The 21,778-nt window shown below is 40.4% G+C and overlaps 1 protein-coding gene across 6 annotated transcripts in view; it reads right to left on the reverse strand.

The window, feature by feature from the left end:
* LOC108884224 (protein tyrosine phosphatase receptor type M) overlaps positions 1-21,778 on the reverse strand; it is a 156,066-nt gene that overhangs the window by 94,519 nt on the left and 39,769 nt on the right. For all 6 annotated transcript variants that reach the window (XM_051069897.1, XM_051069900.1, XM_051069899.1 and 3 more), the window contains exons 2-3: positions 14,925-15,047; positions 3,147-3,421 (exon numbers count right to left, since the gene is read on the reverse strand). In XM_051069897.1, the coding sequence (XP_050925854.1) occupies positions 3,147-3,421; positions 14,925-15,047 (398 nt within the window). The remainder of the gene's footprint in view (positions 1-3,146; positions 3,422-14,924; positions 15,048-21,778) is intronic.

Genomic DNA, 21,778 nt, shown 5'->3' on the forward strand with positions numbered 1-21,778 from the left:
AAGATAAGAATTATTTACAATGAGGCAGAAAAATTTAGTCATTTAGTCTAATATTATTGGCGTAAACATATGAAATTTCAAAATATTTTCAGTTTCCACCATTATTAAACAGTATTTTAATCAAGTGTCGGGTCAGGTCAGATGTGTCGACAATATTCCATTACTTCATTTACTGCTCAATCTAAAAATGTAACATGTTAGCACGCTAATGTTAGCTATGTATCAGTTCCACCTGGCAGTTACTAGGTGTAAATATTTTGTTACAACTACTCCCTGTAGGAACTAGTTGTGATGCAAACTTTTTAATTCAGTGATGGATAAATCTCCAATTAATAAACACATTATAACTTAAGTGCAACCTTCAAAAATACATATATGTCTGCATGGTTAGATACCACTACAAGTGTGAACAAAAGCTTTTTTTCATATTGTGGGTAAACTAACCCTTTAATGCATATTTGAGAAGCTATCTCTTCCATGAGAAGGGACTGCTGTTGCATTTCACAGCTGCTGTGTGTCTAGTGTTACTTGCTCGACACATTTCTGACAACAGAAAAACTTAAATCGAGTACAACTGTGCTGTGTAGGTCTAACTCAACCCTATTTTAAGGGACAAGTTCTCCTGCAAAACAAATGGTCCTAAGCTCTGACAGAGGGCGTGTCCCAGCAGAATGTCAGAGTTATGTACTCCATGGTCTGCAGTGTGATAAAAAGGGAAACAGAATGCCAGTCCCTTCCCAAACCCAGGGTGTGGTGCAGAGACCCATTACACCACACGCATTACTGCTACACATGTTTTGCATGCCATTATTCCCTAAATATATAAGCCTATATCTGCCAGTGAATCGTATATATTAATGGATATGTTCCATATATGGTGTCACCCATAAACTTGTGTCCTGCCAGCTGTAGCTAGGCTGCACATGCATACTTCTGAGATTCCTTTGGTAGCCAAGGAATGTGGATGCAGAGATAGTTACCATTGTCATCTGGGAGGGAGGATGCCTTCAGATAAGGCTGTCTAATTATAAATTTCTTTTTTTGTCTCATGAAATATGAAAGTGAATGTCTTGGGTGCCAATTACGGCCTCATTACAGGCTAATTTAAAGGAAATTAAAAGGCCAACCACTCCATATATCGCCACCAGACAAATGAACTGGCCCCCACTCACTAATTGAAATCCTTTGTTTGTGCAACAGACATCAGTCAGCCTGCCTAATAGCTGTGATATAATTGATTCCAACATCAATGATAGTGCAGTGCATAATTGGGCCTGACCCACAGAGTGAAAATATTCACATGGGACGAGAAGCTGTTGATGTCACGAGAAAGTTCACCATTCTCATTTGTCAGAGAGACAGACAGTGAACCCAACATTCAACGTCTACATCACCACACTGGCTGGCCCTAAGGGACTTGCCTAAGTACTACATTACAGCAGGATTGATTAGCTCTGCCATAGGCTGTACTGTATTGAAATCAAGATAGATGAGGACATTAGGGTTTTTCTTTCTCAATGGTGCCCTGCTGCATATCATGATAAATAATGGGTATTCATCTTATGCCCAAAGTACATATTTTGAATAGGATATAGATTACATTTACTGGAAATTGCAGGGTTTTGCACAATGTTCAGCAGTTTTGGAGATGCATGACAATCTCAATTAAAAGTTTTAGGGATGACCTGACAGAAGAGTAATTATCAAAGGCTCATGATGACTGAAAGCCTTACTGGTAATTAAAAAATAATTTCCAAGCATCAGGTGGCTTCCCTTTGACAATTGCGTAGGTTACTATGCAATTAAAGATACCTATAATTAGTGCCATGCTGTTAATTAGTGACAATTTCAAGCATTGGTCTCTCTTTTCTTGACTGAGAGTGGTGCTAAGATCATTAGCATCCTCGCATTTACCCATGTTGTCAGTTTGGGTCTGGAACAATTACAAACGGAGACAGACCTTCCGCTGGGGTTTGAAAGGCAACAGATGCTGGGAGTTTCCCTGAACACACTGGCAAGCATAATACGTCATTTAGGGTCTAAATGCTCAACCAACGCACAGAGATTTTCTGAAACACACCAAAAACAGCATGTAAAAATGTTCAATAGTATCGAAGTTCACTTAGAATTTAAACGCAACATGTCGTTCGGTTTAAGGGTGCACATTTCTTTGGTCACATTGAGGCTGCAGTTGAAGTCAAAATGTCTGAACTTCACAAACAAAGGCTGAGCAAAAGATTTTAATTTTTAATTTCAAAAGAGTCAGTGACAGTTGGTGCTCAGACTTGTGGTCTGTACTTCATTTCAACCACAAATGTCTGCATGTAGGATGGATCCAAACATAACAAGCTGTGCCTCGACTACAGGCTTCAATCTGTAAGTGTCTTGAGGGAAACTGAAAATATTTGACCAGGCTGTCTTTGCATCATTATGTCACACAAGGGTCACTACCCTGTCAACAGCAAGCAGTGACTATTATTGGTAGCTGCAGCTCATTCTGTCCTTCTCAACTGTTGCCTTCCCCCTCTTCTGTCTTTCTTTTGTCCATGTGCCTCTCATTAAACTTCCTATCTTGGATTCAGGAGTGAGAAGCTCAGCGGTGTACCTTGTTAACTAAGTTATCAGGGTGGCTATGATGAGCAGGCAGGCGGACACCCCTCAGCTCCACTGTGGACCTGCTCCGCCAGGCCATAATGAAATAATTCACCAAGGGACCGTCTCCCATCGGGAGGTTAAGGGGTTGCTCTGCATCAATTAACATTTGGTGGACTCGTGGAACAAGCCCGGTGAAGACTAATAGCCAGGCAAGTGTGAAATCACCTTGCCCCGGCCAGCAGTCATGTGCATTGGTAAGTGAAAATGAGTTTTCAGAATTGGAAAAAAATAGAACTGGCTCAGATGGAAGGGAGAGAGAACAGATTACCATGGATACCGAGGTAGTCCCAGAAATCAATGATCTTAGGTGGTTTGAATGGGCCATTGTGCGAGTGTTTGGACCTTCTCAAATAATAAATTTGTCTTGCTCCACCCAGTGAACAGGCTTTAATGACTTTGGCTTAGCTATAAAGGCTGCTTACAATGAGTAACCTAGTTTTGTGATGAGACATTATGCAAAACAGACCTGGATTCAGACCATATTTCCTCACCTGGTAGAAGTTGGGCCAGTAGGTGCTGATGGCCAGCTCTACCTGCGCCCAGGAGCGAGTAGCTGGACCTGACACGTTCCAAACGGGCATCCCCATGGGACTGTTGTTTTCTTTGATATAGACATTTAGGTGACCTGGGTGGCTGTTGTCTCTGCCTCCTATATAGTAGTGGAAGATGACGCAGTGTGTGTCGTTTTCCTTCAGCTGGGGAGTCAGCAGTAAGGCCTTCTGCCCTGCAAAGCGTCCTGATGTGTTCACCATCATGAAGGCGGAGCCTGCAACATAAACAAGAGTTTTACGTAAGCAAGAGTTTTATATCATGAGCTGGGCTACTTTAATCCAACCACCAGTTCAAACACTGTCAAATCATAGAGTATGTCCTATATACTGTACCTGGTGTGACAGTAAAATATACTACAAAAGTACTTGGAAATATTATTTCAAACATTGGTGATATATTATTAAGAGAAAGTGGTTTTAGCCTGTCGGTCAGTCAGTTGGACAACCAGTTCATCACTTTAGTCATGAATAAAATATTTGAACAAATATTCATGGTTCCCAGATGATGTATCCTATTGATTCTGGTGATCCTTTTGCTTTTCATATAGGACCACCACAAGGTCAAAACCTAATTTGTCCAGTACAGTGGTTTATATACAAAAATAAAGACATTCCTATCAACCTGTCTGTACTTTGAGTTTAGTGCTAATTAGCAAATGTTAGCAGTGCCAAAAAACTGCAAAACTAAAAACATTTTACCTGCTACAAGTTAGCATGTGAGAATTGCTTTGCTCAGGGACACTAGTATGGCTGTAGACTATATACACACTGACAGCCAGAATATGTTCACTGCAGGGAACACTGACATTGTATGACAAGCATCAAAACACATTCATGTCATGTTTTCATGTAGGACCACTGTCCTACTTCTCTAAAATAAAAACAATTGTATCACAGTTGCGTTCTGGTTTGGCTCATCCTGGCCACCATACTGCAACTGTGTCTTCTGTGTGGCATGGTCAGTGTGTGCTTTGGGTGCAACGCCGCATTTGACATCCACGATGCCTGTGCTGCACTTTACTCTCCCTGATTTTCCATTTCCATCACAACATTTCTCCAAACTCACTGTTTATGTTTTGAAACTCGAGCATCGGCTGTGCTGAGTTTCAAAACATCAACACTAAAGTAGGCAAGAATAACATCATCATGTAATGCATCTTTAAAATAAGGCACCAAACTAAAGTACTATTTCATAAGTTACATAAGACTTGCAAAAACTTTGTAATACACTTGGTGGAATAAAGATGGCTATGTTAATTACAGTATTTGATTCAGTTGGCTCTGTTGGTTTTAAGAGGCAGATCCTTATTAATAGCACAGAAAGATATCCCAGACATGGATCAGATTATTACCATTGAACTGGTCCTGAGGTTTAACAGTAACTAAATAAACGACATAATCTTATAAAGTGTATGCAGAAAGCAGGTAAATGACTGTGCTGAGACCGTTCATATTAGCACTGAGAATTGTAGCATGTGACCCTTAATGAGAAAATGCTCTTATCTTTGGATTGATGGAAACACTCTAATTATTATCATTCATCAAAATATGAGGGCAGAGAACGCTAATTCCTAAAAATGCTGGATGTTTTAGAAGAGTATTTTTTTCCTAGATGATAGAGAGAAGGGAAATTATGAGAAATCAATAAGTTAAAATCTATTTGCCAAGCAAGCCCCATTTAGATTTTATCGCTTTGGTTCAATATTAAAGGTTAATCTAATTCTCTCCCCTCTTGCCAATAAAACACAAGTGAGAATTATTATATTGGCAAACTTTCAAGGAGACGCTGAACACATTCTATTTGTCATCATCCTATTTAGCTTGGCTTGGTAATGAGATGGCACAAATCGTAACAGCATTTGAGACACAGCCAAGAGAGACTCAGTTTATGTTGAAATACATTTTTTTGGAAGTGTGGTAATAACTGGGAGACACAGTTTTACTTAGAGGTGAGACAAACAACCTGTTGGCAAAAAGCTCCGCTCTCCTGCACATGAAACAGAGCTGAACCGCAGAGGATGTGAATCTTTGTCATTAAATTTAACATCTGGTGATGCACTCAGATATGGTGTTAAAAAGGGTGAACAACGTCAACTAAATCAGCAGGCTCTGTCCCCGAGTGTGTCAGCCAAGCAGCCTCTCACAAAACCCTATTTGTTCCATCAATGACTCGAGCTAGCCCACTTGTCTTGTTGTGCTGCACTTGTAATGCTCACCAATTCCATCTGTCTCCAGCTTCAGATAACGAGTGGGGGGTTCTGTCATGTTTACACAATGAAACAGGAGGAGAGGGAGCAGCGTGGGAGGAAGAGGAGGAGGAGGAGGTGGAGGAGCAGTGAGTTGCGATGACACTGAGTCAGCCTCCTGGGTTTTGTTTGTCAGGTACAAGTAAGTTGTTGTTTTAAAGGATCTTAACATGTTTGGAATCATGGGGGCATCATATCTTGTGACAGACCGCACTGTAATATGAACTCACAATAACTCTCCCACACATAAAATCAATCAGGAACACAAACCAGTGAAACTATGCTATACTGTGTAGAAACCATACATGTTAGGTATACATAATCCCCAATCAAATGTGGATCACATGGACCCCAACTGGAATACAGAATTTTATAGATGCAAAAAGCACCACTGCACATCTGTACAGCTGATAGTGATGATACCAAATGATGATGATAAGTAAGAGTCTCAATTTTCTGCTCACTATTGAGTTAACTGCTGAGTGTGAATGAGTGAATGAAGCAGTGACTTCGGACCCAGTCGTGCTCTTTCCAGCTGTCATGGAGATACCTCAGTTGTCATCACATGACCTAAGTGTGGAACTTCCGAAGTAGAGAACTGTCACCATGACAACTGAGCCTTTGCAACGTTCCATCACCATCACATGATGACAACTGAGATATCACCATGACAACACCAAGACAGGTTTTTTTTTCTAATACCTCATTTTAAATAAATAGATTTTAATTAAATATGGTGTGAAGAGGCATTTTAAGAATTTGTGTGAACACATTTTTTCATTCACTGCAAACATGTGGGCATTAAAGTTTGAGTGTGTCACGCAAGGCCATTCATAATATCTCCCTGTGTTTACTGTAATAACAGGCACCTTTTCAAGTTGCGATTAGTTATTTATGATTGTGGCTTTTCTGTGTTATAGATTTTCTTGCACAGCATGATCACTCTGCTATGATTCACTATTGTGAACAGCACAACTGCTGTTCTCCCTGCGCTTTTTAATGTATTATTCACCTTCAGTTTGTCTCTGGTTCAAGTGCTGAGGCTAATTATTTCTGAGGCTATGCAGGAAGTTGTGTAATGCACATGCAGAAGGGCAGGAGATGAGTCGACTTTGAGACACTTGTTTGTCCAACCTCAATTGGGTGCCTCTATGTGAGGGCTCTGAGGTCTCTTTAATAACATCCAGCCATCTGCTCAGGTATTCAGAACTGTTTTGTTTTTTCTCTTTGAAATATCAGCAACCCTTGATGCGAACCAGCACTAATAATCAGTTGATGAATTGTTCAGTTGTAGCTGATGTTACAAAGACTAAGATGCTGGCACCACTGCTTTTCTTTATGATTAAAACAGGCTGTTTGCTATTCATTTCAAACAGGAGGTTTATGCACAGCATTGCTCTTTGTTGGTAATTAGAGATGAAAATATCAGATCAGTCAAGCTGCATTTGTACAACCATGTTGATGAAATATTAAGAAAACAATAGCTACCTTTTATAAGTAGTCACTTCTTGTTTAATAAAGCTTAACGCAATAGCTGTTAGTATTTCAGTGCAATTACTTGAGGGTAATACAAGTTAATATTAGGACATTTCTCCCTCACTGTCAGGCAGGCTGCAGAACAGTGGCAATGACGCTGTGAAATTCCTGTCACCAAATTTGAAGCCTACAAATCATCTTGATTTGGGCCAGTGAAGCCAAACACAACAAGGGAGGAGAAAGTCTTTCCTTTCCTCATTATTGACCACCATGAAACATAAGAATACAGTGTTCAAGTAACAGTGTGACAACTCATCACGCAGTTATTGTCTATTGCTTTTGGAGAACACCGATTGTCATTCAGTTTCTATGCTCTTTGAGCCTAATGACCACATACTGTGCAGGACCTGCTGCACCATGACAAACTAATTAGCCAGCGAGACTAAGAGCAAATTATAATGACACTGTGTTAGTGCTGTGCTAATGTGCTAGTGATGCACAAGGGTGTTTTCTCTCCCTCTCTCTTCCTCTTTCTCTATCTCTTATGCCTTAACAATGGTGTGTTCAAGACCAATTAAAAATAGAGAGCTCTCTGCACACTCAAGGCCTGTCTCTGCAACTCTGTAAAGGCCAGGGCTCCGCTATTGTCTAAGGTATTCAGAGGAACAGATTTATTATTATTCCAATGTAGGCCAACTTCAACTTAAATTACAATGATGGCTGAGCATGGAGAACATGGTATAAAAAATAAATTAGTAAAAAGATGGAGTGCTACTGTTGCAGATGCTTCATACATTCAAGTTGCTGTTCTTTGCAGAAGGGCACATATTATACGCAATTTTCATTTTACTGAGATATTTTAGACATTATTAACAAGAACACTGTGCATCAATAAGTGTTTCTGCTACACAACAAGACATTAAACATACATTGAATTTCATACAATTGTGCCAAAAAAAAAGGGTTCACATTTGGTTGTGGGCCCAAAACTCTTGGACCAGTTTCAGTGAATTTCTGTCTGTGCCTTATTTTGATTAAAGGGCAATGTCACTGGTTTTACATATCAAGATCTTTTTACAGGCACTATTGCACACTGTATGAGGAAAAATAACGTATAATTGAACTACAAAAAACCTTTTGTTGCTCCAGAGATCCAAAGTCTGACAAACTGCCTCAAATAATGCCACTTTGAGTCAGGAAATCTACCACACCTCTGTAGCCCGCTCTTCATCACTCTACATTAGCTACTATTAGCATAACACACCTGAACTGTCAGCTGTCAAATTGCCTTGTGGGTAATGTAGGCACCTGGCTCTGACAAGGACAGGAATAGGTTGAAAAGACAACACCTCTGGCTCTGCTGTATCAGTTTTGGTGCATCCAACAATGTTATGGGGGTGCAATACTAAATTTGTGGAGTACTTTTATGAAAGAACATTGAAAACTTTACTAATCGGCTGCTTAAGAATCACTACATTAATGCAGTATTTTCTTTGAAAGTCTAAACTAATAAGACACTCAAACAAACCTGAACCATTACAAGGCTGCAGCTTTGCGAGATGAATATCTGGTGAGCAGCAATCTAATGAGTGCTCTCTATTAAGATGAAGTCTTTTCCAGCAAGTGCAAACCCACAAATGTTCAGGTTCAGCTGGACATTAAGTAATCCAAAATAACAGCCTTAGTGGTTTAATAGTATTATGAGTCATTCAGAGAGAACCATGGACATACTCCAGGGGAAGGCTTCCATCAGGTTAATCCTTTACCCTGTCAGGTCACTCACACTGGCAGAGCAGTTGGGAGTTGGTCACAGCTTGTGTCAGTCCATATGGGAGGAAAAGTTCCTTCAGCTAAGGCAAGAAGCTAGTGGCAAAACGGTAATGAGTACAGAGCTAAATACAGTCATTTCATGGGTTTTTAGCACCTAATTGTTTAATAAAACAACTTTTTGGTGTCCACCAGAACCCTGGTGTTTCTATTGAAACAATACATTAAAGCCTATTTATCTAAGCATAACTACTCTGACATTATCCTGAGGAGACAGTAATAGTAATGACCATAATCCTTTGAATGACTAACAAAGTCATGTACAATATGAATTCCTGCTTTTATGAAACAATCAAAACTCAATTTAGAAAAGACAGCTTTTCAGGATTACAGCAATGTGACAGACCACATCCAAGTTCATTCTCTCAGTTCTCTGCAAGTCCCATGTCTTCAGAGTCTGACTTTTTTTTTTTACAATCATTGTAGGAAGCAAGAGGAGGTTCAGCATTGAAGAAAAGTCGACAGAGACCTGAGACAAATGTCAGATGAATCCTATTAACCCTTTTCTGTTGAATTCATACTTCCTTGTTTGACTGTAGGAATGAAAAACTAAAAAAAACGTGTAACCAGCTTCCAATGTGCAAACATTCCACATTTTTCAAGCAGAATAAAGCGTGATGTAGAAAAATAGGCTGAGCTGGTGAAGTGGCTACATTTGTACATATTCTTTTTTACTCAGTTTCCGTTCTTAAACAGGTAGGAAAGTCTTCTTAATGGGAATAGTCTGATATAATTTAGCTCACGCAAATATGGTACTGTCTAATCCTAGGCATCAAAGTCTATAGGTTGAAGGTATTTAGATTAATTATGAGTTGAGTGATGGTCTGAGCAGAGGATATAATTTGCAATAATGACTAGCGCTCATTATTTCTCCTCCATTCAGGTCCTGAACTCTGCGAAAATCATTATGTGGGGGAAATCAGAATGAAGGGGCGCTCTTTAAACCCAAACCCTCCAGGTCTCATTTGCTAATAAAATTCACAGAGGTCACCACCGCAGAAAAAGCACGGCTGCTGCTTCGGAAATGTCAATGAAGACAGGGCTATTCTCACTGTCTGCCACCAATCAAAAACTCTCTCGCTGTGAGGGTGAGGCTGTTAATGCGAACATCCGTGGCCTCCACTCAATTTTCCAGAACTTTCCCTGTGTCCTTTGAAACATCAAAGAGGTCTGATAATATAACACTGAATAAGTTTGGGCTCCCCATATGAAGGACCTGGCAGGTTTCTTTGACAGTGTCAGATAGATTCACCTAAAACCATCCATCATGTGCAACACGTTTCAGCCCTGTCATTTTAGTCAGGGGGAACAACTGACCCTTATTATGTTCCTTGGCAGCATCCTTTGTTGCTGTATGTCAATCAACAGCAATTCTTAATGGCTTAATATGTCATCTTAATATGCAGTACGCACTACTGGCGCTCTGCTGCAATAAATGGGTCATATAATGGCCCATTTGCCTGATACAAACCCATTAGACAACACAGAGTTTTCACGTGAGACACACTGCTGCATCATTAGCTGTAATTGTACATACCATGCACACTAATGGAAAAAGATACAGTATACAAATATGACCTCCATCATGACAGTACAGTCTGCTGTCATAATCCTGTTTATAGTAATGGGTGCAATCCTGTTTACTCGGACCATGGTACACTTCTTAAGCTCACAAACATGCTAAATTGAAAATCACAGTCCGCCATCCCCAGGAATTAATTCACGAATTGATCAGACGTTGTAATTTGTTGTTCAGTTTCATCCCATAATCATATAATGGGCTTTCTCCTTAACCCCACAACCTTGCCAACACCGTGCAAGGTGTGATTTTCACACAAAGTTGTGAATGGCTCAAAAGCAATTAGCTTATTTTCACAACACGGTGCCCCTCCCTACTCAACAGCAAATCCCATCTTTTGCTGATGTGATTTAAATTCTGATTAAATTTCTCACGTCCTTCAGTCAGTGGATGTTCTCTCCTCTCATATTTTAAGTGGCTATAGCCTTCGACTCTTTCATTTGAACAGCATAAACAACAGCAGTTGCCCTGGTAAGGCGGAGGAGTTTTGTCAATTCATTACCTCCTGATTGAAATGGTCAAAAAGGTGAACAGTTAGCCTTTTGAAATGATCCATCTTATCCATATGCAGCAGCCGCACTCTCAAGAAAGGCACCCCATCTGGGTTCAAGAGTGAGCTGCATTTGCATGAACGCATTATGAACCTGACAAGAAAGAGAGAAGATCGCCGTCACCATATGAAGAACCCCATTCTGCCAATCCTTCACTATTGTCTAGGTGTCACTATCGACCAAGGGCGCGCTATCAAAACAAAGACCCTGTGCAACAGTGAGACAAAAACATTCAATTTCTCTCCCGCAACATATTTAGAGCAGACATTAAGAATAAAACAATAAGTCATTTAGCCTGAGCTGCATTTGCTATTGTGTCTAGCATAATACAAAAACCCTAATTAATCTCAGTTAGAAGACCTTCTCTCTCCTCCTCCTCTTGCTATTATTCCCCAGAATGAGTCTCAGGGGAGAGCCAGGGAGCAGCAGCCTACTGCTGGCAACGTCCATGACACCATCAGAGAAGAGGCAGCCTCTGCACCAGCTGGGGCTCACTAAAAACAGCTTCCTTCTTAATGGCATCTGGACACCCCCAGCAGCACCACACACTGCAAACTTCCCCACCCAGTCGGCTACATCCATTCTTCTTTGAGACTAATGCACCACATTGGGGAACTCATAACAACAGAGAGTAGAGTGAAAACTAGAGAAATCAGTTTTGTAAGACATGATATAAATGTCTTTGATTCAAGTGTGGTAATTTTCTCATCAAATAATATGTAATTAGAGCCAACATCTGATTCTGACAGAAGTGCATCCAGCTCCATTCTCCAAGGCTTGAATGAGTGTTGTCTTGGCTGAGATGGTTTTATTATCATTGTCCAGGACAGATGAGGCTTGTTGGTAATAACAGGACTGATAGTGACAGTTCTGCCGGGGGTTTCTCCAGTTGGCTTGGGAGAGGGCGCGGGCTGGGGAGTGCCCAAGCAGACACTCAGAGCCTCAGAACTGGGCTGAGCCACCCTAAAGGAGCCAAAGCATGCAATCAGAGCTGCGCAGAGGCATAAACAAGGCTACTCTCCATCCAGACGTAGCAATTAGGTAGGGAGCGGATCATCGTAAACAACAGAGAGTTTCAGGCACTGCTTGTCTCCTCTTCGTGTGACCAGGGTGCTTGTTTTCCCTGTTGCGCTTCATTCCGCTTTTCCGTTTTGGTACCCTTTTATTTACATGTTAGGATGGAATCGGGCCAGTTGGGTCTTTGGTTGCAGGATGAAGGAGAGTCCTCAGCAGGCTGACATCAAACTCTGCTCAAGGCCTCTCATGAGCACATTTGCTACACTTACCATATTGACACAGCATCTTAATTTAGGATGTCTCTTATTGATTTCACAAGCCTTTGATACAATTTTTGAAAGCAGATAGACAGTGGGAAGCTTTAAGGTCTGAATGCCTTTTACCTCTAATAAAATGAGAACATCATATCATTGCATAATGAACTTGACAATTTATTTTTTAAAACCTCATGTCTAATCCAGTGTTTAATCTCATCACATTCTGACCTGCATGGTATCTAATTACAAATAGGAGATTTAACAGACAAGAACATCAATGCTCAACGATTCTATAAACTGATTACATTTAAGGATATCTTTTTTTCATCCAGTGACAACTTTCTTTTTTTTTTTTTTTTACCACAATACCTGCTATGGGTGAGGTATGTTTGGGGTTAGACAACTGGAACACTTGGTTAAGGTTAGAGAAAGATCCTGGCTATGGTTGATAAAAAGTGAAACATTGAATGTAGGTCTGCAAGAGAAAGAATGTCAGACGTGTTGCTCAACCTTATTTGCTATATAAAGGGCATATTACTTAACATAAGTCCAGAATTGTCCAACTTAGACATAATTCTTAAGCCAGGATCAGACTACTTGATTATTTTTTTTTTGTCACAATGCTCATTATGTCAAATTAGTCAATCTAAGTGCCATATATTCTTGCTGCATCTTGGTCGGGAGGCTGTCCACACTACAAGTTTGACTCCGACCAATCATCACTCATGTCCTTGTGTGTTGTCAGGGAGGAGGGTCAAGAAATTGTATGCTGTAGGCGCTGTCAGGAGCGTGCCAAGCCAACAGGTGGTGGGATAACCTTTATCCAGTCTGTTTACTCCAGAGAGTGTTCTGGTCAACGTAAAGGAATAGATTGTCAGAGATTACACAGTAGGCAGGAAAATAAAAAATTTGGACATGGCAGACTGTTTGAAGCCTACTTCTATTCTATTTCCATCCAGGCGCCACACCAGGTAGGATAACAATCTGCTCTGTGAGTATGATAAGGTCGTTTTGTGAAGATTCATAAGTACAGGTTGAGAGAGAGACAGCAATCAAAGGTGAGATAGCTTTTCCACCAGTGTGGCTTTCACCTAAATGCATTTCTACCCATCAACCCCCTCTCTAGTAGCCCTAAAACAATTTCAGCCGTCAAGTACTCTACATTTCACATCCCTTTCAATGTGGTCAAAGAGGAGAGATTACAATTTCGCGTGGCAGGTTGAGTGCTCATACCGAGAAATGGGGAAAGAGCTGCAACCTGTTAATTACACACAATTCAAGACGCACAGGTAGAAAACAAGCCTTTCTGAAGTGTACTCAGACTAGGAAGCACAATCAGGGACACCTCTTAACCAGACATGGGATTTTAATCAGATATGTTAAATTTAGAACATGTGCAACGTGTTAATTTGTAGGTCAAGGCTTTTCCAGATTTCGCTGTAACCTTTGCCCAGCCTCCATGTGTCCCGACATTAATCAATTGCGATGGAAAAAGTAGACACTTCCCCCTCCATGGAAAGTAATTTCTCCGGGGCGCTTCAACACACATCATCCTGATGTACACACAAACAGGTCTGGGCAAAGGCTGCTTAAAATTAGTGAGGGCCTGCTAATTAATTCCCCCTGTGTCACTTGGGGGGGCCCAGTGCAATCTATCTGTGATGCAGCCTTTGTGAGATTAGGCGTCAGATAGGGGAGGAAAACAATATCCATTAGTTTGCATCGCTACCTTTGTTATAACGTGAAAACAAAAAAAATAGAAAACGTCATTCCATTAGTCTAATTCCTTAGGTGCCTTCTGCTCAGTGATGGTGATATCTCTGCATTTCAAATCAAATGAAAAGCGATCAATGGAACATTAAAGAGACAAATTGTGTGCGACAGACACAAAATGCAGGGAAGGCATTTTAATGAATTTCAATGTGTGGCTGATGGAAAGACTTCTTTAATTAAAATGGATCTGAGTATTTTGATATCAAATGTCGCTTTTGTCTAAGCTCTTGTGACTGCCCCAAAGATCCTGTGTAGTAGATACTCATGTGGAAAGAAGCTGCATCAACTTCCCACATTAATAACAAAAGAGAAGAAAATAGTGTTGGAACTCAAGAGAAGAATAATGTAGAAATACTGTTTTCCCTTTAAAGTTTATGCTTACAAGACTAAATAGTAGTGCATGAACATATGAGCTGTAATCAATATTTATTAGTCTCTAGCACTAAAACTGTTTACATGGAGCTTTACAGTATATTCTAATTATAGTCAGATTTATAGCCTAATTAGAAAAATGTCTCATGGAAACACCTACATCATCAGACTGAACTGGCCATTTTAATTTCAGAGAAAAAGCATAGCAGAAAAAAAATCTATCATGTAAATGCTCTGTCAAATTAGTTGCATGTTTAGAATATTTATAATTGTTGTGCATATAGCTTGTCCACTTGAGCCAAGTAGTATTTACTATTTTCAAGGATAGTCTTAATCATTGCAGATGTCATGGGCGACTTACCTTCTTCTTTTGAGTATTTTTCTGGAATTATCTATATATTTGTCCTTCACCAGACTGAATATCATTTTGACAAGTGGGTTCTTCCTGTTTAGAAAATAATATTACTTTACGTAAAAATAATCTTTCCTTCAAGGCAGTATACTGCTTCTTACATAAAACAGTCTATGTCAAATGTGCAGACTATGGCAATGATGTATTCTCTGTAAGGTGATGGAATAATCATTTCTCCTTTTCACTGAGCCAGTGTCACCGTCCTTACCTGAGGGCATCCATGGATCTGATGAGGGTTTCTCTCTAGTGTTGGCCTGCTCCCAGTCAAGGTCATCATCTCTGCCTTGGCTGTACCCACATGCTGCCAGAGGCTTCTCAAAGTTACAATCGCCTGTGACAAAAGGAAGAAATGTATATGGTTATACAGTTTTTCCATTAACTTGCTGCTCAAATGAATGAATAAATTAAATTCTTTTTTTCCCCAGCAGTATTCATAATGCAATATGCCCGACAATGAGATGCATTTAAGTGAGACAGAGTGAAGGATTACTGTAGTAGGCTAGGCACAACATACATTACCATCATTAGCAACACGGCAGTCCAATTTCACAATGACAAGTATGAAGTGTCCAAACTCCATCATCGTTAGGCATTATGTTCCCAAACTGCACCGCCATCAGGGATAAATTGATTTATTTTCCTTGCCGGCCACAGAACTTTGCTGTTCATGCGCCCTTACTCCACAGAGCCACTCTAATCCTTTTTACAAGCTGCTTGCAAAATGACAGCAAGCAACCATTAAGGCCAGGCTTCAACCAGGCTTGGCGTGTGATCGATTAATACAAATACCCCTTTATTCCTCGCACCTTAAAGGCCACACAGAGAATGTGAGAGTTGAGCTTTTTTCCCCCAAAGTGCTTTTCAATCCACTCATAAATCTACAAAAAAGGCATGTCCGAACAATATGTGGCTGGAAAGGAGCTCATACAGAGTAAAAAATGTAGAACGAAAAAGCAGCTTTTACACTATAGGAGGTCGTTTTCAGTGAAGGCAGATGACTTAGACAAGAAATGGACAAAATGATATATATAGAGCTTCAAATACATGATTACACTGATTTTTTGTTGATAACAGATGTGCAGCATATTGCCCTGCTCCTAACCAGAAATGAATCCAAATTGTGAATCAGAAAATGTTTGCTTGTGCATTGCTAATAAATTTCTAAACACAGATGACATACAAATTTTATTGCCTCTGGGAATGTCCTTTGAGCCAGAATCTATGCCAGGCCAAAACCAATATCTCATCTCTTACAAGCTCCCTCTGACATTCTGCTGCATAAAGGCTACGAGCTGGGGTTTTTGTTTTCCCATTTATCTCTCTGGTGACATTTACAGTACAAGTGCAAATGAGTGGCCAAACGAGGAGAACACTGGATAATTAATATCCAGCTTCATAGGGCAGCTGCTAATGATATATTTGCTGCTTTGTCTGTTTTTTGAGGGGGTGGACATAGAAAAGGGATGATTGCCAAAGTATGTATGTTAGGTAAAAAAGGTTGAAGAATTGTTGAGAGCCTGTCCAGAAATGCATTTCCTCCTACAGCTAACACATTATCAAAGCAACTTGTTAACTGACTGTACCTGTATGTTAGATAGCTAGGTTAAGTGTTAAGTGTAAAACATCAGCGAGAAGTGACAGTGAACAAAGCCGCTGAAGTTATTCCCAGCCTGCTAGCAATAATTTGAAAAACATTTGAAACTAATCAGCACACAATGGGCTTTTGTCACAGTAGAAAAAACACAGTTGTAATAAAATTAACAATGTCTGTTATAGCTTACTGGGACAATTTAGTAGAACCATTGTTAATGTTATTCATAAAACTTGTGCTTTTGCTGCTATTTCTGCAAAGTCTGACATTAATATAACTATTATATAGCTATAGCTTGTTGTCACCGCAATGCCATTAAATAAAAAATTTTGAATGTATGACTTTTATTTTGGGTATTTTTACACTGTGGTATTGCTACTTTTTAAGCAGTTTTTCCAACACTGTTAAGTTACTGTTTGGTACTTCTTATATTAATTTATGTCTTGATATTCAGAACCATGGACATAGCCAGAATCTTAAATTGTTTACATTGGTCAATGTAAAAAAAAAAAGAGATTCTGTATAAAAATGTAATAATATTCAACACACAGAATGTTTATCTCCATGTAAATTTCCCCTATATACAATAGCTTTTCCCTCCAAGCCATAATGCTAAGCTCATTAGCATTCTGCAACAGCTGTTAACTGCCAATGTATAATTAGTTGTGAGTTCATCATTTTCTGGAGGAAGCTGAACAGTGGATCCACCCACTGTATAGCAGCATAATACACAGCCTGTACAACCTATAATGTTAATTGCTGATTAAATGTGAGGCAGCAGTAACAGGTGGCTGAAAACTTATTCCCAAGACTAGCTGAGAATCTGTGTGAGGAATGAGAAATCTTTTTTGAAGTACCACCAACAAGCAAGGCTCTTAACCCCCAATGGTTCAGTTGGCCACCAGTAGGGAGCTGTGGTTGTCCTCCACCTCCCTGGAGTGTGTGAATCTCTAGGCATATAAAGGCAGTGCTGAAAGAGAGCTTGTACTTCATGCTCAGTCAGCTTCCTCTTTAAATAAATAAAAATGTCTACGTTGCCAAGAACTTGGGGAACATTAACATGAGTCTTTGGCTGTAGCGTCACAGGGACTGGCTCCGTTCCATCAATATTTTGACTCAGTAGTTCAAAGATCCTTCACCCTGTGCCGCCCACCTTCCTCTCACAGCATGGTGGAGCTCAAACAAACCCAAAGAGGTGGCTTTTGTTGGTGTTTGATATTCAAATCGATGGAGGAGCGAAAAGGATTCCGAGTCAGTGGGTGATGGGAGAATTCTGAAGAAAAAAAGCCATCTAAAAGAATGTGACTAAAACAGAGCCCATTTCTTGTTTAATTTTGAGAGGTTTCATTTTTTTTAAAACGTCAGCTCTGTATTTAATAATAAATCAGGAAAATGAGAGGGGTGAGGTCCCAATTTGAAACTTCATCCCTTTCAAAGACATCATTAATGGATCTGTTCTATTAATGATTCTCTTGTTGCTGAGTTAATTTGAATGCAAAAGAAATTAAAGCTGCGAGCAGCGTTGAACGGGCCCTCGCACCCGGCGCCCGTCGGGGGAGCGGCGACCGCGGGACCCCGGCAACCGCGGGGTCAACGCAGGTCGCAGGGCACACGCTGGCGTAACAGTTCACACTTCCCAGATGTAAAAATTTTAAATAAAAGCTTTTACGCTAATTATTTTCTGTGATAATATTTTTCAGAGCTCATCATCTGTGACAGCTCTTGGCTCTCTTGACTGTAACCTCTCTGTGGCAGCTTCTCACAGACTCAATCAACTCCTCTTCCCCTCCCCCCTCAAACACAAACACAAACACAAACACACCCACACACACACACACAAACACACAGAGAAATACCCCCTCCCAAAAGGAGATAAAACTCAGTTTTAACTTGAGTTTACAAGCTTTGAGCTTTGAGCAAAAGCATTTTTTTAAGTTCTGTTATTGGGTGCATATATAAATCATTTATGCTTAAACAAGGGTTATAATGAAGTTATTTGAACAGTGAATATCTCATCTGCCTAAAGTCAGGGCGAAGCCACTAACCAGCTGTAGGGATGGGTATCATTAGGATTTTATCTTTATCCATACAGACCCCTATCAGTCCAGCTCAGACTGTTACTGGTTTAAGAGAGTGAAGTTTATAGCAATTTGCCAAATTTGGAGATTAGTGACAAACTAACCAGTTAGACTACATACAGACAAGCTTTCATTTTAGCTGTTAGTAACAGTTTGCCATGAGCTTAACCAGCGTGCTGTGCTTCCTGTTAAACATGTTATGAGACTGTGGACAACGCTGAAAATATTACTTTACTAACTACTGGCCAAACAGGCGCTTTTACAAAGAAAAGGTAAAGGCCAGCAGCTTTTACTTTTCAATGCACTTGTCGTCAACTTGAGTGGCTTATATTCAGCTGGTTCACCTCGACGCCGGTGGACCTAGTGCACTTTTCCTGTCGCCGTACACTGAGTAAGACGAAAAAAATCAGCTGACCCCGTGTGAAATTTCCTAACTGATCAAAACCAAACTGTAAAGACAGCATCAATCCACGCTCAGCTTTGGTCAAGGGGAGACATATGGTAAGATTACATGAATTCATGTAATCTTCTTTGAGACTACAATTTCAGACTTAACTAAGTCATTCACTAGTGTCTTGGCAGCATTTATGGGTTCTTTAGACAGGTCTCTAACTGGTTTTCTTTCCAGGGTCATTGAAATCTTTGGCTTCCTACCTCTGCCAGGCTTGTTCTGCACAGTGTGGCTCTCCTTGAATTTCTCGGTGACGCTTCTCATTTGAGTTCTTGACGCTTGGAAATGCTGTTATAACTTTGTATATCCTTCTCCTGCTTCCTAAGCATCGACAATTCTTCAAGTCTACAGTGATTTCCTTAGTTTTTGGCATGATGCTTTCTCAAGTGACAGCTCAAATCTTAACTGAAGTTTTTATACCGCGTGTAAAGCAGCTCTTGGCTCTCCTGACTGTAACCTCTCTGTGGCAGCTTCTCACAGACTCAATCAACTCTTCTTCCCCTCCCCCCTCAAACACAAACACAAACACAAACACACACACACACACAGACGCACACACACAGAGACCCCCTTCCAAAAACCCATCAAAGAGTAATACAATGGCTCCATCTATAGGATAAAGTAGAGAGTCGCAACAGGAAGTTACCCCAAAATCTGAGGTTTCAAACAGGAAGTTGGGTTTCTGAACTTTGACGGGCCAGAACCGGCACACGCTTCGACCAAAACTCACAATTTTCGGAGCCAGTCTTCCAAAAAATTCCTCAAGGAGGGGCTGACAACATTTGAAGTGAATCTGGTCACCCGTCTAGAAACTGGACATCACACTATAAAATATGTCATTTCCTGCTATAAATAGGTGGTGCTACAACAATTGTATGAATATTGACATATGGATGTGTGCAGATAGGTACCATTAACAATCCTGTAAAGTTTGATGCAGTTTGGACAAAGTATGGCCGAAATATAGCAAAAATAAAGCAACTTCCTGTTTCGTGGCGAGTAATCGAACTTTGAGGGGCCATAACTTCCACGCCCTTCAACAAAAACTCAAAATCTGCCGCAATTTAACATCGTCTATGTCTTAAGAACATACTATTAAGTTTTGAAGTCAATCGGATAATGCGTCTAGGACTAGTTCGCGTTCAAGCGACCCCTGGAAATGGCCAAAAACACACAATTTTTTCACCTTCCGGTCAAAATAAAAATACTTTCTGTTGGGTTTAGAATATGGCTCCAAGAGACTTTTTGGTGCGTCATGGGATGTTACATATGTGTGCAGATTTTCAGATTTTTAGGCGCAACGGGCTTGAGGGGCTGTTCCGTTTAAAAATGTAGGTGGCGCTACCGAGGCCATTTTACCACGCCCATGCTCAAGACCCCTAAATTATTAAATTTTTCGCCGTGCCTGACGCGTCTGCAAATTTTGGTAAGTTTTCACGCATGTTAAGGCCCTCAAAAAGCCGATCTAAGAGGCGGAAAAAGAAGAAAAAAAATAATAATAATAATAATTAAAGCTGCGAGCAGCGTTGAACGGGCCCTCGCACCCGGCGCCCGTCGGGGGAGCGGCGACCGCGGGACCCCGGCAACCGCGGGGTCAACGCAGGTCGCAGGGCACACGCTGGCGTAACAGTTCACACTTCCCAGATGTAAAAATTTTAAATAAAAGCTTTTATGCTAATTATTTTCTGTGATAATATTTTTCAGAGCTCATCATCTGTGACAGCTCTTGGCTCTCCTGACTGTAACCTCTCTGTGGCAGCTTCTCACAGACTCAATCAACTCCTCTTCCCCTCCCCCCTCAAACACAAACACAAACACAAACACAAACACACACACACACACAGATACCCCCTCCCAAAAGGAGATAAAACTCAGTTTTAACTTGAGTTTACAAGCTTTGAGCTTTGAGCAAAAGCATTTTTTTGCAAGTTCTGTTATTGGGTGCATATATAAATCATTTATGCTTAAACAAGGGTTATAATGAAGTTATTTGAACAGTGAATATCTCATCTGCCTAAAGTCAGGGCGAAGCCACTAACCAGCTGTAGGGATGGGTATCATTAGGATTTTATCTTTATCCATACAGACCCCTATCAGTCCAGCTCAGACTGTTACTGGTTTAAGAGAGTGAAGTTTATAGCAATTTGCAAAATTTGGAGATTAGTGACAAACTAACCAGTTAGACTACATACAGACAAGCTTTCATTTTAGCTGTTAGTAACAGTTTGCCATGAGCTTAACCAGCGTGCTGTGCTTCGTGTTAAACATGTCATGAGACTGTGGACAACGTTTGAGCCAGCTTTGACATCTGCAGATATGAGTTTCTGAAGAGGGGCCTGCTGAGGTTAGATGTGCTGAATAATATCCATTTTCATATCAGAAAAAACACTGCATTAAACATTGTCTTAGCTCACTGAGCTGAGGTCAACAGGTAATATAACCAACCTGTGAGGTGGCTCACCCCCGTAAGATAAACACATAAATGATCCCTGATAGAACCGATAATTAAAGGCACATCAGTGACAGGGAATGCTATTAAAACTAAACTATAAACTGGTGACATTAACTGCAAAAGAAGATTTTTATTGATACATTTCAGGTAGAATTTAGTTTTCAATAAGGAAAATGCTGTAAGAAACCTGAATTTGTTGCAACAAATTTAAAATAAAAGCTTTTATGCTAATTATTTTCTGTGATAATATTTTTCAGAGCTCATCATCTGTGACAGCTCTTGGCTCTCCTGACTGTAACCTCCCTGTGGCAGCTTCTCACAGACTCAATCAACTCCTCTTCCCCTCCCCCCTCAAACACACACACACAGACACACACACACAGAGACCCCCTTCCAAAAACCCATCAAAGAGTAATACAATGGCTCCATCTGTAGGATAAAGTAGAGAGTCGCAACAGGAAGTTACCCCAAAATCTGAGGTTTCAAACAG

Source organism: Lates calcarifer, linkage group LG4, assembly GCF_001640805.2.
Source record: "Lates calcarifer isolate ASB-BC8 linkage group LG4, TLL_Latcal_v3, whole genome shotgun sequence".
In the NCBI taxonomy this organism is placed as follows: Eukaryota; Metazoa; Chordata; class Actinopteri; family Centropomidae; genus Lates; species Lates calcarifer.